The sequence below is a fragment of the Tiliqua scincoides genome, chromosome 7, assembly GCF_035046505.1.
Source record: "Tiliqua scincoides isolate rTilSci1 chromosome 7, rTilSci1.hap2, whole genome shotgun sequence".
Lineage (NCBI taxonomy): Eukaryota > Metazoa > Chordata > Lepidosauria > Squamata > Scincidae > Tiliqua > Tiliqua scincoides.
The window spans coordinates 42892014-42908270 of record NC_089827.1 but is presented as its reverse complement, the minus strand read 5'-3'; the positions used below and the strand labels follow the sequence as shown (position 1 = coordinate 42908270).

Sequence of the window (16257 nt, the reverse complement as noted above, 5' to 3'; positions counted from 1 at the left end):
GAGTCTGCATGAGATATGAACTAGGTTCTAGATACCATTTGCTTTGTGTATGGTGGGGCAGTGCAGGGAAATGTGTTGCACTGCATGTAGTGGTGGTAGATGTTACCAGGAAGCATATGGGAGTGGGTGGGTTGATGGGAGTAGGAGAAGGTAGGGCAGTTTCACATCTCTTGTAATGTCTAGTTCTGCTTGTAAAAATTAGCAGTGTTTCAGGTTTTTAATTTGTGACCTTCCCTATATAAATCATGTTAACTTTTTTAATGCAAGTTTTATTTTTCCCCCTGATCTCTTAGGATCGGAAGCTGTCCAAATCAGAACGGCAGCGGTTTAAGGAGGAGGCTGAAATGTTGAAAGGGCTTCAGCATCCTAACATTGTTAGGTTCTATGATTCTTGGGAATCAACAGTGAAGGGGAAGAAGTGTATTGTTCTGGTTACGGAGCTTATGACATCTGGTACACTAAAAACGTGAGTAAATGCTTGCTGATGTTCTTGATTAATAATGAATATGCCTATAAAAATATCAAATAAAAAGTTTCCAAAATTGTGATAATGAGGAGACAGATGTATATGGTGTGTCATGCTTTCCATACGCTCTTGGTTCTTCTACGAAAGATTGAGGCATTTAATGGCAGTTGACCCAGGCCAATTCCTCTATGGCAGGGTTGCCCAAACCTTGGCCTGGGGGCCATTTGTGGCCCTTGGGGACCCCTAAGTCTCCAATGAGCCTCTGGCCCACCAGAGACTTGCTGGAACCCATGATGGCCAGATGTGACTGCTCTCAGTGCAAAAGCCAACTATGCAACCTCTAATGTGAGTTGTGGGATGAGGGTTCCCTCCACTGCTTGCTGTTTCACATTTGTGAAGCAGCAGCGGCAGCAAAGGAAAGGTTGGCCTTGCTTTGCACAAGGCGTTTTATAGGCCTTGAGTTATTGCGAGACCTTCATTTACTCATATAAGTTCCGTCTCTAGTATATTCATTTATGTAAATTTATTCAAATTTTAAATGTAAATTCTTTTTTTTTCTGGCCCCGACAGTGTCAGAAAAATGATGTGGCCTTCCTGCCAAAATGTTTGGACACCCCTGCCCTATGGATACAAACTATAGCTTTAACCAAAGGGTGAAGAGTTCCTTTTCTGATATTTCAATACAGCTTGAGGAAAAACCTTGCTGTGATATGGAGTAACTGTTTAGTGGACGTTAATAAGATGGAAGTCCAACTTGATGACCGTTATGTTCCCATTTGGCACCAAATTTTGAAAATTCTGGAATATAATCAGCACTGTATGGTGAGAGAGATGTAAGAGCTTTTGAGGTCTGAGTTTGGCAAGCTATATCATGTCTCCAGAACAGCAAATGCTTGGAATTCCAGGCTGCAATTGAGCTTTGTGAAGCTGTAACTTGGCATAGTTGTGGTCTCAGTTGGGGAAAAAAATAGCAAGGGAGTCCTCTAGTGGTCAGTGAAGTACTGGCTACTTTCCTCTACATTTTGGGTGATGATAAAATACATACTGAATAGGTTCATGTAATAAGATTGGGGAATTATAGTTCCAAATAGTCACATTGAATTTGAAAGCAGAATTCTTTAATTATAACTAGATCTTTGTGCACCAGCTTGTATTATATAACTTAAGAACATTGGAAGCTGTCTTACATGTTGTCAGCTTGGTATTGTCAATACTGACTGACAGTGGCTCTCCAAGGTTTCAGACAGGGCAGAGGAAAGTTCTTGTCTGGGGATGTTGGGGATTTACCCTGGGCCCTTCTGCACACAAAGCAGAATTGCTCTTCCATTAAGCTATTACCCCTCTGTGCGACATTTCTGCAGAGCTGTCAGACAGCAACAAAAGTGAGGAACAGTAGTGGTCAGTCTCTGAATTCGGTTGAATGAAATCCATAAGTAATGGAAACAAACTATAGAGAATTTAGCTAAAATATCTCTTGAAGTTCTTTTGTGAGATAAACTATTATCCAGTAAGGAGGATATTTTAGAGCAGGAGAAACAATTTCTTTTCTGTGAGAATCTGACGGGGACTTTTGCTACCCCCCATGCAACGTTTAATGTTGTGTCCATTTGGCCCTTTTTGGCACTCTGGTCTTCACTGTGTGTTCATTGCTTAGTGGCCCACTTGTGCATTCAGAACATTGCAGCATTCCTATATCAGGACAATAGCTTGATTTAGTACAGTCACCTAGTGGAAGGATCACAAGGTGTATGCCTCACAATAGAATGCCTACATACCTATGGGTTTAACAAGGCCAAAAAACTCTCTTGTGCCATCCCAGACACTAGTTCATCTAAGGCATGGACTTGGATGCAAAGCACAGTACAGTGGATGCACTGTATGTACAGGTCCAGCATCCACTGATTTATCTCATCATATTTCAGCGGGTACCGGGAGCCAAATTTAAAGGGCTTAAAAAAAGAAATCATGCCAAAATCATGTTTCCTACCTTTCCTTGGCCAAACATCACAGTTTCCAGCTTCTACAACTATTTTTCGACTTGAAAGACCCACTTCTGGGTCGCATAGAGAGTCCTTGCTCCTCTCGGTTTTGCCCCAGAATGCATCATGATGTGTAGACACTTCATCTACACATACTTGAAATACACACTTTCATGTAAAGTGTTTAGTGACCAAAAAGTTCATTTATCTTTGGCCCAATTTGCACTATTATTTTAGTTGTGAATTTTTCTAAGTAAAATTGACGCTTGCTAGTTTGTTTTCACATTTAGCCTTCAGAACACTTCCTTTGTTTTCTTTCCCTTCCCTGGTAGAAATAGGGAAGGGGACGACCTACAGAATGTCAGCTCTGAATGAAAATAAGTTTTTGTTAGGTAGTGAGTGATGGCTATAACTGTAGAAACTGGTTAGTTACTGAAACATTACTCAGAGGAACTGAACCAGAACCTTTGGGAAAAATTGTCTTTTCTTGCTTGACGATGATTAGGACACACAAAAGTAAAAAATTTTCAAGTGAGGATCTTAATGTTCTCATGCATTATTGTGCTTTGCAGTGTCTGTACCAGGGCCTGGTGGTGTACCTGGTGTACCAGGGCCTGGTGGTGATCAAGTCGATGAAAGTGTCGACTCAATGTGCGACGGCAGTAAAAAAGGCCAATTCTACGCTTGGGATCATTAGAAAGGGATCATTAGAAAAGGGATCATAGGCCAATTCTATGCTTGGGATCATCAGAAAAGATACTGAGAACAAAACGGCTAATATTATAATGCTGTTGTACAAATCGATGGTAAGGCCACACCTGGAGTATTGTGTCCAGTTCTGGTCACCGCATCTCAAAAAGGATATAGTGGAAATGGAAAAGGTGCAAAAGAGAGCGACTAAGATGATTGCTGGGCTGGGGCACCTTCCTTATGAGGAAAGGCTACGGCGTTTGGGCCTCTTCAGCCTAGAAAAGAGACGCCTGAGGGGGGACATGATTGAGACATACAAAATTATGCAGGGGAAGAATAAAGTGGATAGAGAGATGCTCTTTACACTCTCACATAACACCAGAACAGGGGACATCCACTAAAATTGAGTGTTGGGAGAGTTAGGACAGACCAAAGAAAAGATTTCTTTACTCAGCGTGTGGTCGGTCTGTGGAACTCCTTGCCGCAGGATGTGGTGATGGCATCTGGCCTGGATGCCTTTAAAAGGGGATTGGACAAGTTTCTGGAGGAAAAATCCATTACGGGTTACAAGCCATAATGGGTATGTGCAACCTCCTGATTTTAGAAATGGGCTATGTCAGAATGCCAGTGCAAGGGAGGGCACTAGGATGAGGTCTCTTGTTATCTGGTGTGCTCCCTGGGGCATTTGGTGGGCCACTGTGCGATACAGGAAGCTGGACTAGATGGGCCTATGGCCTGATCCAGTGGGGCTGTTCTTATGTTCTTATGCCTGCTGGAGCTATTGGATTCCCTGAGACAGCTCAGCATTGCCACACTCTGTGTTGCTCCTGCCCCCCTCTCAATTTACACACCCTTTCCCTGCTCCTTCCAAGTGTGTTCTTCATGTCCTCCTTTGGTTAAACAACCTTCATGGAAGGTAAAGAGGTCATCTGTGTGAGAAGCAGTGTCTGTTCACCGTTTCCCCATAATCTGCTGCCCAATGTGAATAGCATTGTTTCTGTCATGGATAGGCTGGCCAAGATCTGTACCCATCAGTTGTGAACTTCCCATTGTATTCTGTGGGGCAAATGCTCTTGGTGTGAGGCTGCAGGACCCAGTGGAAGCCTCTCTGGGGCTCCCAACGGGGTTGGAAACTGTGCTTCATGTTTCTTGGAAGCACAGTTTATTGTGTCAGGGAACCTCAGAGAGGCTTTCCCGATGCAGCCTTGGGTTGCGCAAGATTCTGTGAGCCTCAGGTGAGTGGGGGGGGGGGTTGCTTTGAGCGCGGGGCGGCACCAATGCGGACTTTTGCCGCAGGTCTGTGGAGGTCTGCCACTGGTACCAATTATACAAATGACAAATACCAAAGTTGGTGTATAAGGGTTATATCACGATTCTTTATCTTGGCCTTTCCCTGAAGGCCATGTCAAACATGTGTGACATTCATGGTTACAGAGACCTTTATGTACTTGGCTTATGCTTGCAAATCTGGATGAATTCAAGCATTTTTGGTGTCTGACACAAATTCATTGTCTGAATGATCTTGATAATACTTAACTGGCTCCTTGCAAAACTGTTTTATTTGTTTGATACAGCAGCTTCAGCCGAAGATTGCAATGTGTAACTTAATGAACCTGTCAATACATACTGAGGCTTTCATGGTTGGAATATCCAGTAGTCCAATGAAAAATATCCGGGCTTGAAGGCCATGGTCCAACAATGTGCTTTTGCCTAACATTTGTCGCCTGTCTGGAGGGCATTCTCAAAGGCTCCATGAGAATTGATCACCGACATCACCACCATTCCTGTCAATACTTTTTTTTTGCTTTACAGATTTTTTGTAAAAGGTTCAAAGGGGTGCTCCTGATGATGTTTGTAGTTAGTATTTCCAACTGTTTTGCCAGTATTATATGATCTTTCAGTAGGTAGAAAGCATGATTATTCTACAGCACTTCCATGCTTGTTCTGGTCCTCGTTTATCCACTCCATTATAAGAGCATGTCTTGATGAAATAATTTGGGCAGCTGCCAGTTTAGGATGATCAGTGCTAATCCCTGTAACTACAATTTCTGTAGTTCAAAGGAGGGACTTTGAAATCATGTTACGAGCTTTAATCCTGCTGTGATTTGAAGCATTTGAGAGACATTCAGAAGGAAATTGGAGCTTGGCTTCAAATAAGATTTAGGAGAAGGAGAATGTAGAAAGAAAGCTTTTGCAGGGTGGGGCTGAAGAGAGCTTTGGGCTCATGCACCATTGCTTGCTTGGGTGATTCCACTTGGTTATTTACTGCTATCATATCCTTTTTGGGTTTCTATTCCCTTTCCACAGCACACATGCTGTAAATGTCTGGCCCAACTTTGGCATCTTCATTTACATTCTTGATACTCAAAAAGAGCTTCTCTGTTGCCAGTTCCCTTCTCTTAAAGTCCAAAGCTCAAGCTCTTGTTATGCCAGGACTGTTGACTTTTCTAAACATTATTCTAAACTAGCATCACTTCTGAAGTTTGTTAAGTGAACATTATAACTTGTGAGCCTAGTAAGTGACTGATATAAATACTGTAAATTTAGGCTGCAGTCTTATGCTTATTTACCTGGGTTTAGGCCCATGAACACAGAACTGCCTTCTCAGAAAGCATGCATAGTGTTGTGCTATTGCACTTCCAGATCTCTCTTCATTTCCAGGTGATCAAAACTTGCCTAGCACTGTGATTGCCTCCCAAAAGACAAGTTTTCAGAGTGATGCTTCTCTGTAGTTCAGTTTGCCATTTTGAATGTGATAGACTGTTTCTGTCTGCCTGTTGGTTAGACTTTTCACAATATTCTTGTGTAATCTAATAACATACATTTTGGGATCAAACAAAGTTTATTCAAGTGTGTTTGTAGTGTATTGTGAAATATTTATATTCTGTTCTTTCCTAGATACTTAAAAAGGTTTAAAGTGATGAAAATTAAAGTACTTCGAAGCTGGTGCCGGCAAATACTGAAAGGCCTACAGTTCCTGCACACACGCACTCCTCCCATTATCCACCGTGACTTGAAATGTGACAACATCTTTATCACTGGACCCACAGGATCAGTCAAGATAGGAGATTTGGGTCTGGCGACCTTGAAGAGAGCTTCCTTTGCCAAGAGTGTGATAGGTGAGCTTCTGTTCTGTTCTGGCAGCTCTCTTATTCGAAAGTGTGGGTGTCCTAATTGAACTTCCACACACTTAAAACCAGCTTGCTCCTGAGTGGTTGTGTTCATTTCTCAACCTAAAAAACTGTGTAGTCATGGAGGGGGGTGGTAGAAGGCTCCTGGAATTTGAATATTGCCTTTAGAAAAGTCATAGGAAAATGAACTTTAAAATAAGCAGAACACTTTTGATAAAACCAAAGTACTTACATTTTACAAAACCATTGCCAGCTGCTATTAAGGAACGCAATAAATTAAGTGAAATTCTTTTTAAAAAGGTGAATGTTGCTTTGTTTCTAAAATTCATTGGCTAATGCATTTAATACTCCCAAAATATCCTCCTATAGTTGTCAGCTGGTCTGAAAGTATTACCAGACAATTGGTTTTAACAGCTCTGTTCTGCTATCTTGTTAAGAATGCAGGCTAACAAGGGAGAAGATGGTCCTTTTTCGTCTGCACTGATCATTGTTTATTTTAGAATGCGATCAATGGCCATTTCTGAAGTTCTGACTCCTGATTTTCTCTGGGTACAGATTCACCTTTGCAATACCTTGGCCTTTGTCATGGTGAAACATTTCCTGCTTTCGAGCCAGGCTAGATAAATTAAATGTTAGTGGAAAAGCAAGAGTATCCAGTGGGAAATGACCAACTTCCTGAACACAGCAGTTGCCTTTTCCATGTGTTTAACCTTAAATTGGAAAACTGCCCATTTCTGAATTTTTGAACAACTTCATTAGTATATTATCAATTAAAACCAGGGCACCATTGCGTTGTGTGAGGGTGGACAGAGATTTGAAAAATATGTACATTTGCTTAAAATCTGGTTTGCCTGCAGGAAATAATTCTCTGCTGCTTACAAATATGTTACTTCTGACTCCCAAGTTCTCTGATCACACAGTGCAACTTCCCATCATAGGGGAGTGTGCCTTGGGACATGCATCTCCTGCAACTATTTAATTCAGGATTTGTTGGAATCTCGAGCTCTGTGCCTGTAACTGAATCTCTCTATATTTCTGAGTATTTTTGCCTATAGGATGTTCCTCACTATTGCCTGTATCTGCAGTAGGCCTATAAATGTACTGCAGGTGAAATGGTAAGTATGTGAAAAGGGCTGTGGTGAGTGGCCTTTGCAGAACATTTTAAAATTAATTTTTAAGAAGCCTTTATTCATAGACGCAGGGTTTTTCATTGCAAGGTCTTGTTTAAAGTGGCACTGTTCAGAAATAAATGGAGTATTATGGGTCAGAGACTAGCTGTGGACTCTTACCAGTACTAATTCTTTGCAGCAGAGGGCAGACTGGATATGCTGAAGCATGGATCATACTTCCTTTCTCAGAGGAGGAAAGGTAAGTGGGGCTAACAAGTGCTTGGTTTGCAGCCTAGCTAGTCTTTTACTATATTTTTCTCCATTTATCTTCGATCTAGTGTTATATTTAGAAAGACTATATCTTTCTATTTTGGCCCAGACTGTATACTATTATAAAATGTGCAAGTAGTGAACTTGAAAACCCTTGACTGTCAATGCGTCACTTCTTGAAAAGGCCTTGCAATGGAAGACCTATGGGTACACTGATGAAACAGAGTGACTGAGGGTATCTCCCTCTTCTTTTTGCTTCCACTTCTTCTTTTCTCACAGGTCTTCCCATCCGCTTCCTTCTGCGGTGAGTAAGGCCCGCAGCCTCTGCTCGCTTTGAGACATTTAGAGTCTGAATCGTTCTTTTAATTTAAGGTACCCCAGAGTTCATGGCACCCGAGATGTATGAGGAGAAATACGATGAATCCGTTGATGTATATGCTTTTGGGATGTGTATGCTTGAGATGGCTACGTCTGAATATCCTTATTCTGAGTGCCAAAATGCTGCGCAGATCTACCGTCGAGTGACAAGTGTAAGTCGTCTATACCTATCTACTTGACTTATAGAGCTCCTACCACAGCTAAAAAAGTATGGCAGCTGGATAACTTCATGCAAGAGATTAAAAGGAAAGCATTCATTTGTGGGGGGTGTGTGTGGTAAATTTCCTAGGTTGTTTCACCTGAGAGGGGCTAAAACTGAAATGGTTATGAAAGGAAGAGCTACACCTTATCTTAACATATTTAGAAGTAAGATTTCTAATTCTGACATACGCTGACATACAGTTTTAGCTGAGTGTGAACAGTAACAAGGTACTGTACCAAACTAAAAATTGATTTGGCCATGTAAATGTACTCTTTGATTACAGAACTTTGTTTTTTTAATCAGAACCAAATACATCAAAGTATGAAACAGGTGTGCTTATTCAAATGCTGTTACACTAGTCATTGTAATTTAATATACTGTTTACGTGCCATTTTAAATTACTACTTCCAATTACTAATGTATTGAGCATTTGAAAACCTGGTTCAAAGTGTATTCTATAAGTGAAAAGTGTGCTCCTTGCTTTGAAACATTCCCTCTTCTGAGCTGAAGGATTATAGCCTAGGTCAGTGTTTCTCAGACTGTGGGTCAGGACCCACTTGGTGGGTTGCGAGCCAATTTCAGGTGGGTCCCCATTCATTTTAATATTTTATTTTTAATAGACTTGATTCTACCATGGTACGTGACTGCATTTGGGGAAACGTTACAGACCTCTACTTTTAACAAGCTACTGTGTATAGTCTTTTAACAATGCTAGTAAATGGGACTTACTCCTGGGTAAGTTTGATTAGGTTTGTTAAAAATTTTCTTGCTTGATGATTTCACTTTGGTAATGACATTACTTCTGGTGGGTCCTGACAGATTCTCATTCTAAAAAGTGGGTCCTGGTGCTAAATGTGTGAGAACCACTGGCCTAGCTGAAATGGAACTATGTGCAAATAAAATGGAGGTTTCTGGGTATTTATAAAATCCCAGCAGGTTGCAGAAGTTAGAAACTTTCAAAATAATAAACTCCCTCTCACCCTCCAAAAAGTGTTTTGCTTTTGGGAGAGCTTAAGGCATAGAGAGAGTGAGTGTGAGTCTGGATTTCATAGTGCATTGAAATATTCATTTCCTGTCCAGAAATGGAATGACATAGGAAAAGGACTTTCAATATTAGGAGCACACTTTTGTAGTGTACTGGAAAGCTGACTGTGAAAGTGGTGGTGGGGTTCGGGAGGGAAGCTGGAAACAGAGAGAAAAGGGCCAGAAACGCAGCGAGTGAGCTTTGCAGCCTAATGATATGTTCCAGGGTATGCATATTCTGTAGAAAGTCCTGTGAGTCCAGTGGAACTTATTATGAGGGAGATGCAAAAAACCTGCTACAGCACAGAGCATGGTCAGTGGCCCCAAGTGACAATTTAGGGGAGGGAAACTCAAAAGCAGCACACTGGGGACAGAGAGGAATTGACTACTTACTGTTTAAGCAGTTGGAGGTGAACAATATAGGGTTGTGGAGATGCAGCATTTTGTTGTGGGCCCTTCTTGTTTTATGTATGACATAAGTGGATCTTAAGAGATCGAAGTGCAGCAAATGAACACATTTTCCCTCAACTTTTGTCCATTAGATTTGACTAGAATTCACAGCATCTTGTTTTACCTCTGCTGCTCTTCTAAAGCCTGCCCCACTGCCTCCTCATGTTTTACTCCCCATTCAAAACTTTGCCGCATTCTGGTTGTTCTTCATCACTCATGTCTTCCTTTTCCAGCTCTTCCTTCTCCTATACCTCCCTCAACCTTCCTTGTCCTCCATCTCACTTGATGAGTGACTAGTCAAACAACAACAGGGTGACTTGACCATGTTCTCCTTTGATTTTACCACTTCCTGGCTGCCGTCTTCCCTGCCATTCAACCCAAGAAGAATCTGACTCTTTTCATATTGCATTTGAACATGGTACCAGCTTCCTTATTCTCAAAGTACCTATCCCTTGACCCATTTGTTCGATGCATTCGCTCTGTGTCATACAATATAGTTTAACATGTGTTCTTTATCTGCAAATCACTAGAATGGTGGTCCCCAGTCTGTGAGGCGTGGCTCCCAGGGGTGGCATGGTGAATGCACAGAGGCATCACGGGACACCCACTCAGCCAGCAGTGAGACTGTGATGTGATACTACAAACTGCAGTAGGAGGCTTGGATTTGTGGGTTGAGCTCCTGCATGTGGTTTTCATGTGCTTTAATAAGCCCACCTGTCCACCTTTAGCCTCTTACCACTGTTATCACGGTCTTTGAACCTGGAAGTAACTGATGATGACATCACCAGTCACGTCCAGGAGCTATGCGCTGCATGTGCAGCGTGAGGAAGGCATCGTGGGCCAGTGGACTTCAGGAAGCCCGGTTCTAGAGTGTTGCTTACTTCTGTTGTCTCTGCTCCATCTCCTCTCTTGAACCTCTGAACTAGCTTTGGCCCTCTGCATTCCACTGAAACATCCCACACCAGAATGATTCTCTTCAGTGCTATATCAAAAGGCCTTTACCAGCCCCATTCCCAATATTCTTGCTGTCTGATACAGTTCACTGTCTCCAGCTTTTTTCCTTTTATGTTCTTTGCTGCTTTTGAGGTATTGAGTCCTCAACTGTTTATATGTCTATTCACTTAACATTTTGGTAGGGGGAAGTGCTTAGTCTGCTTTCCCCTTCTCCTTTGGTATCCCTGAGAATCTGTTTAAGTCCATCTAAAGTTCTTTCTACATGCTATCCCTGGGTGATTTCATTAACTTCTGTGGCTTTCTGTAACACCTATACACTGATGTCCACTTTCTACTGAAGAATTTTACCTATCAGCTTAGTCCCATGTTTCCAGCTGCATGCCTGATACAACACTTGGAAGTTTTGTCATAGTCTTGACTGTCCAAGGCAACACGTCTTTGTTTCTTCCAATTCTTCTTCTCTTACATTATTTTATTCATTCATTTTAAAAAATGATTTATATCCCGCTCTTCCCTTGAGTATATCCCCTGTCAGTGTCACCATCAACTCTGTTGATCAGGTACAAAGTCCTGACTTCCTTGATTTTTTCTTTCTAGTCAGTCTGTTGCCAGAGTCCAGCATCTGATTAATATTAAAAACATGGACCTTCCTTTCCACTGCTTTGGCAAAACTTCAGGCTCAAGTAATCTTCTCCCTTGACTGCAGCAACCTTCTGTGGCCTTTTGTTGTTCTTTGGCCTTCCTGAGTCTGTGCATCTTCCTTCTACCAAAATGTTCTCATATCACTCAATGAAACCCTTTCCTAAATCCCTATACTGCAGTCACAACACCCCTGAAGCCTCTTTGTCTTGGCAACCCTGTGTAGTGTGCTAAGATGTCCTAAGGTAGGGTGCCCATACCCTGACCCAGGGCCATTCGCGGCCATCAGGGACTCCCAATCTGGCCTACAGGGAGCCCCTAGTCTCCAATGAGCTTCTGGAGACTTGCTGGACCCCATGCTGGCCTGATGCAATTGCTCTCAGTGTGAGGGTGACTGTTCAACCTCTCATGTGAGCTGTGGGCCAAGGGTTCTCTCCACTGCTTGCTGTTTCATGTATGTGATGAAGCAGGGGCAGTGAAGGAAAGGCTGGCCTTGCTTTGTACAATGCCTTTTATAGGCTTTAAGTTATTGCAAGATCTTCATTCATTCATATAAATTCCACTTCTAATCTATTATTTATGTAAATTTATTCAAATTTGAAATGCAAATTAATTTTTTCCTGGCCCCCGATGCAGTGACAGAGAGATAATGTGTCCCTCCTTCTGAAAGGTTTGGACACCACTGTTGAAAGGCATTGTGTTTCCCACTTTGGGAACTCCTGCTATACTGGCTTCCTGTCCACTTTCAGATGCATCTCTCTGTTTTTCCTTTCAAGATCACCCTAGGCCTTAGCTCATTCATCTCTTCATTCTTGCATCTCTGTTTTCTTCACTCTTCCATCTCTGTCACTCTGTTGCATTAAGTGACTCCATCCTGTATCCCTTGTTGTCCCTCTTGCCTGAAATTGCTCCCAAAACATTTGTGTGATGGTGCTTTATTTTGTTTTCAGAAATCTGTGAAATCTCAGTCACAATCCCTGAAGCTTAGTTTCTGTAGGGAACGAATTCTAAGTACGTACAACTGGATTGAACAGACATTTTTCCAGTTTACTAGATCAGTATGTGTGGTTAGTGACTCATTAAAACATAGGAACATTGAACCAAAGATTCATTATTTTATCACTATGGCTACCAAATGCTTCTGGGAAGTTCAGACGCAAGGCATGAAGGCAGTAGTCTTTCCCTCCTGCTGTTTCTCCCCTGTGACCCTACACAAAATGGATAACTGCCTCTGAAATGTGGAGGCTCCATAGAGTTGATCTAACGAATAGCCAGTGATAGGCCTCTACTTACTGTTTTTAGAGTCATCTAACCTAGAACCCATCGCCACATCCCATGGCAGTAAATTTGACAGATTCATTGTGTGACGAAATGCCCTTGTCTGTCCTGAAATTTGCAATTTGGCAGAACTCTGGGATGACCCAGTTTCTGGTAGGACGATAAGCCTGTTGACACTTTTTGTACAGTTAGCCAAACAAGGGTCTTGTACAGAGATGCTCTTTGCTATATACTGTATACTGCTGTCTTCATTAGAGGGAAAAAAAGCAGGTTGTAGTAAAATGCATAGAATCATAGGCTTTTAGTGAACATGGCAATCTGCTGGCAAACTGCATGGCTCTCTAACACATTGGAAAGCCTCTGTTGCTCTACCACTGTAGCCTTGATTCATTGCATAGTACAGATGGGAGGATAGGAGGACACGCACTTTCTTATCTAAGGTATGTGTTGTGCACGGAAGCTAGAGCTCTTATAATCTTTTACCGGTAGTAACCTCAGCTTGTTTTGGTACATCTTGAGAAATGAATAAAAGGCCAGAGGAGAATGATCTCGGTATCTCTTTTCTCCTGCACCTAGATTCAAACCTGTCTGTTCGTTTTTCTTTCTCCGGCTTCTGCGCCATTCCAAGCAGGCCCAGCTCGGGCTGCTTCCCAAGTAGCACTGCAGTGCTACAGCAGGTCAATCTTAATTCAAATCGAGGACAGAGTAGACATAGCACCATATATAACAGGACCATAAACTTGGGTGGAGTAGGAAAAGAGGTCGTTGAGTCTTGTCTTTGAACCAAAGGCATATGTTTACTTTTGGAGTGGAATCAGAAGGTTTATGAACACCAATGCCATATGAAGGTTCAAGTGTGCCAAGAACGTGAGATCATAACCTATTTCATTTCACGTATGCCTTTTGAAATACTTATATAAGAAATTTTGCAATTGAAGGCAAATTTTTTGGGAAAAGAATGATTATTGGATTCAGAGGTGAATGGGGCAACTGAAAATTCAGCAGACACTATTTAAAATAAATCAGCTTCATTTATGTGCCAAATGTTCCAAGACAAAACAGAATTGGGACAAAGTAATTTATTTGACCAGTATAAAAATGTATACTTTTCTGGATTTTTCAGTCTTTATAGTTTATTTGCTTCTAAATGTGCCTTGTATGTAGAAGTAAGCGCACAGAATTTTAGACAAGTATTTCTGATAGCTAGTGTACATATGTCTGGATAGTTATTAGAAGTGCCCTTCTGAAATTCTATGATCTTTCTTACAAGGCTCATGCAGGGGGTAAAGTAAATCTCAAAGATCTGAAAATCCAGTAAAAGTAAATATTTTTATTCTGGTTAAATACAATGTGTAATACAATTTCAAGTTACTCCACAAGTACGTAAAACTCCTGGGGCTAAAATCTGAGGTATGTTGGCCTCCTGCATTTCCATACAAATGTGTGCAAAGGTTTATTGCTAATTTCTCAAGCGTTCAGTAAATACTTAATCCTGAATGAAGACATACTGTTTTGAAGTTTTGTACTTGCTAAAGGACAGTCTGTCCTTGAGTCTCGAGCATTTTATTGTCCATCTGTTAAGTCCCTACACAGCCTGTTGTCTAGGACGAATATTTTTATGTCATGGTTTTAATTTCTGAACCATATTTTATTATACTTGCCACTGAGTGGGTTTTCAGGCTTTTTAGTAGAATTCAACTATACATCTGAATGTCTTCTGAAACCCCCAATATATAAATAGTACCCCAATTTTATCAGGAAATTTGGGGTAGCATGTGGCATTACACCGTGAATTTGGATAACTTTGCAGTACCATTATCTTAAGTCTTGAAGATCAGAATCTTTAGTTACCAACTACAGTGATTGCATTATGAGGGTAAAAAAATCTAAGAACTCCACCCTTCAATTCCCCCAAATTAGGGCATTGCTATAATCTTGTAAAAACAATAGCTAGGTGTGCCAGGTCTCTCTCACCCCAGTGTACAGGTGGGGCCTTAGTATCCACGGGGGAAAAGTTCTCAGACTTCCCATGGTTACTGAAAACTGTGGATAATAAAACCTGTAATTTTCAGCCCCATGTGACCTAATTAGTATTAGTTAAGCAAGCTGTCATTGTCTACTTGTATTTGAATATATTCCAATAAAATTGTGTTATAGATGGCTAGCTGTTAAGATAGGAATACAGCTGTACTGGGCTGTTGTCCATTTTTTAATAATCTGAAATCTTTGAGTGTTTAGAAAAACGGTATATAAATCTAATAAATAAATCAAAATTTGAGATTAATAGGGCATACTGTAGATTGGGGAGGAAGAGGTTAAGCATCCAAGTCTCATGGATTGGTAACTAATAGGCATTTGAATTTAATGAGATGCATAGAGTAAATTAATTGTCTTTGTATAGTATAGCCGTAGGGTTTGGTGGGGAGGGGTCAACTTTGTTTTGGGATCATGGGTTATTCTTTAAATTCCTGTAATGGTTTGTAGCAGCCTGCATCTAGTTCAAACCAGTACCACAATCCTCAAGCAAAAAAGTACTGGGTATCTTTAAAAGTGCTTTGTTTATGCAGCTGGCCCCTAGAATCGATGGCTGGTATAATTAGTAGCAGAGTTGAAGAGGAGATTAAAGCAGTTAGAGTAAAATTCCTTTCAGGCTTTGTATATTAAACCTCTTATTTTGAGAAAATCTAGAGCACTGTTTCTCAGACTCCCTGGGAGTTTGAGGATCAGGGTAAGTCTTTGTGGGGAGGTGATGTGGAAAGCAGTGACATGATCCCCAGGATTATGCCACTGTGGAGGAAGAGGGGGCTTTTTTCAACATAATGTACCTGCTGCTGAACACCCGGGCTCGGGCAGCAGATATGGAAAAAAGACCCCTTTCACCCTCAGCGGCATGATCTTGGGGATCACATTGCTACCTACCCCTGCCCCTTATAGGGAAAGGGGCAGTGGTTCTCCAGCTGGTGAGTTGCGACCCACCAGTTTGAGAACTACTGATGTAGAGGGCCATGTCAGTGGTTGCAACTTTCCTAGTAGTTTATAATAAATGGCATGCTAATCTGTACTTCACTGGGAAGCAGTAACTGGTCATAGCTTTCCAGTATGCTTGCACACAGTGGAACAGATGTGTATGTAAGTGGTGTATGGCTTGCACACAGTTTCTTTCATATCTAAAGTTGTCAGGAGCTTTCTGCACTTACCTCTGGGCTGAGCTGCTCTGTCTCATTTCTGTCACTTATGAAGCAGCAGCCTTGTATCTAGCAGCCTCCCCACCCCAAGCAGTGGATCCTTAATATAGTAGTTCTCAAACTTTTTAGCACTAGGACCCACTTTTTGAAAAGACTCTCTATTGGGACCCACCTAACATTGCACAACTAAAAAAAGTATTTCACTTTACCAGCAGCTTAAGCCTGTTTTTATCCTTTTTACTATTATGGGGGTGGAGAAGCCTGCCTTCTGGAGCATTTGTTGAGCTCCACATTCATTGGATTGGGACCATTCTGATGGCATTGCATTCCCCCTTGCATGGCCTTTGATAAGAGAGAAGGCACAGTTACCTACTCATGAGTGCTTGCGTGGCTCAGTTTCGTTTTCCATAAAGTTCAATACATTTTCCTTGTCAGCTTGCGGGTGGACGTCCTTGAGACTTGGTTGGGGCCTGTGTTCATAAGATCTGGACTATTTTGGTGGC

General features: G+C 41.6%; 1 protein-coding gene across 5 annotated transcripts in view; it reads left to right on the top strand.

Annotated features, from left to right (window-relative positions):
• Nucleotides 1-16257, top strand: part of LOC136657626 (serine/threonine-protein kinase WNK1-like) — a 128616-nt gene that overhangs the window by 36844 nt on the left and 75515 nt on the right. For all 5 annotated transcript variants that reach the window (XM_066634578.1, XM_066634577.1, XM_066634575.1 and 2 more), the window contains exons 2-4: nt 294-466; nt 6034-6254; nt 8018-8175. In XM_066634578.1, the coding sequence (XP_066490675.1) occupies nt 294-466; nt 6034-6254; nt 8018-8175 (552 nt within the window). The remainder of the gene's footprint in view (nt 1-293; nt 467-6033; nt 6255-8017; nt 8176-16257) is intronic.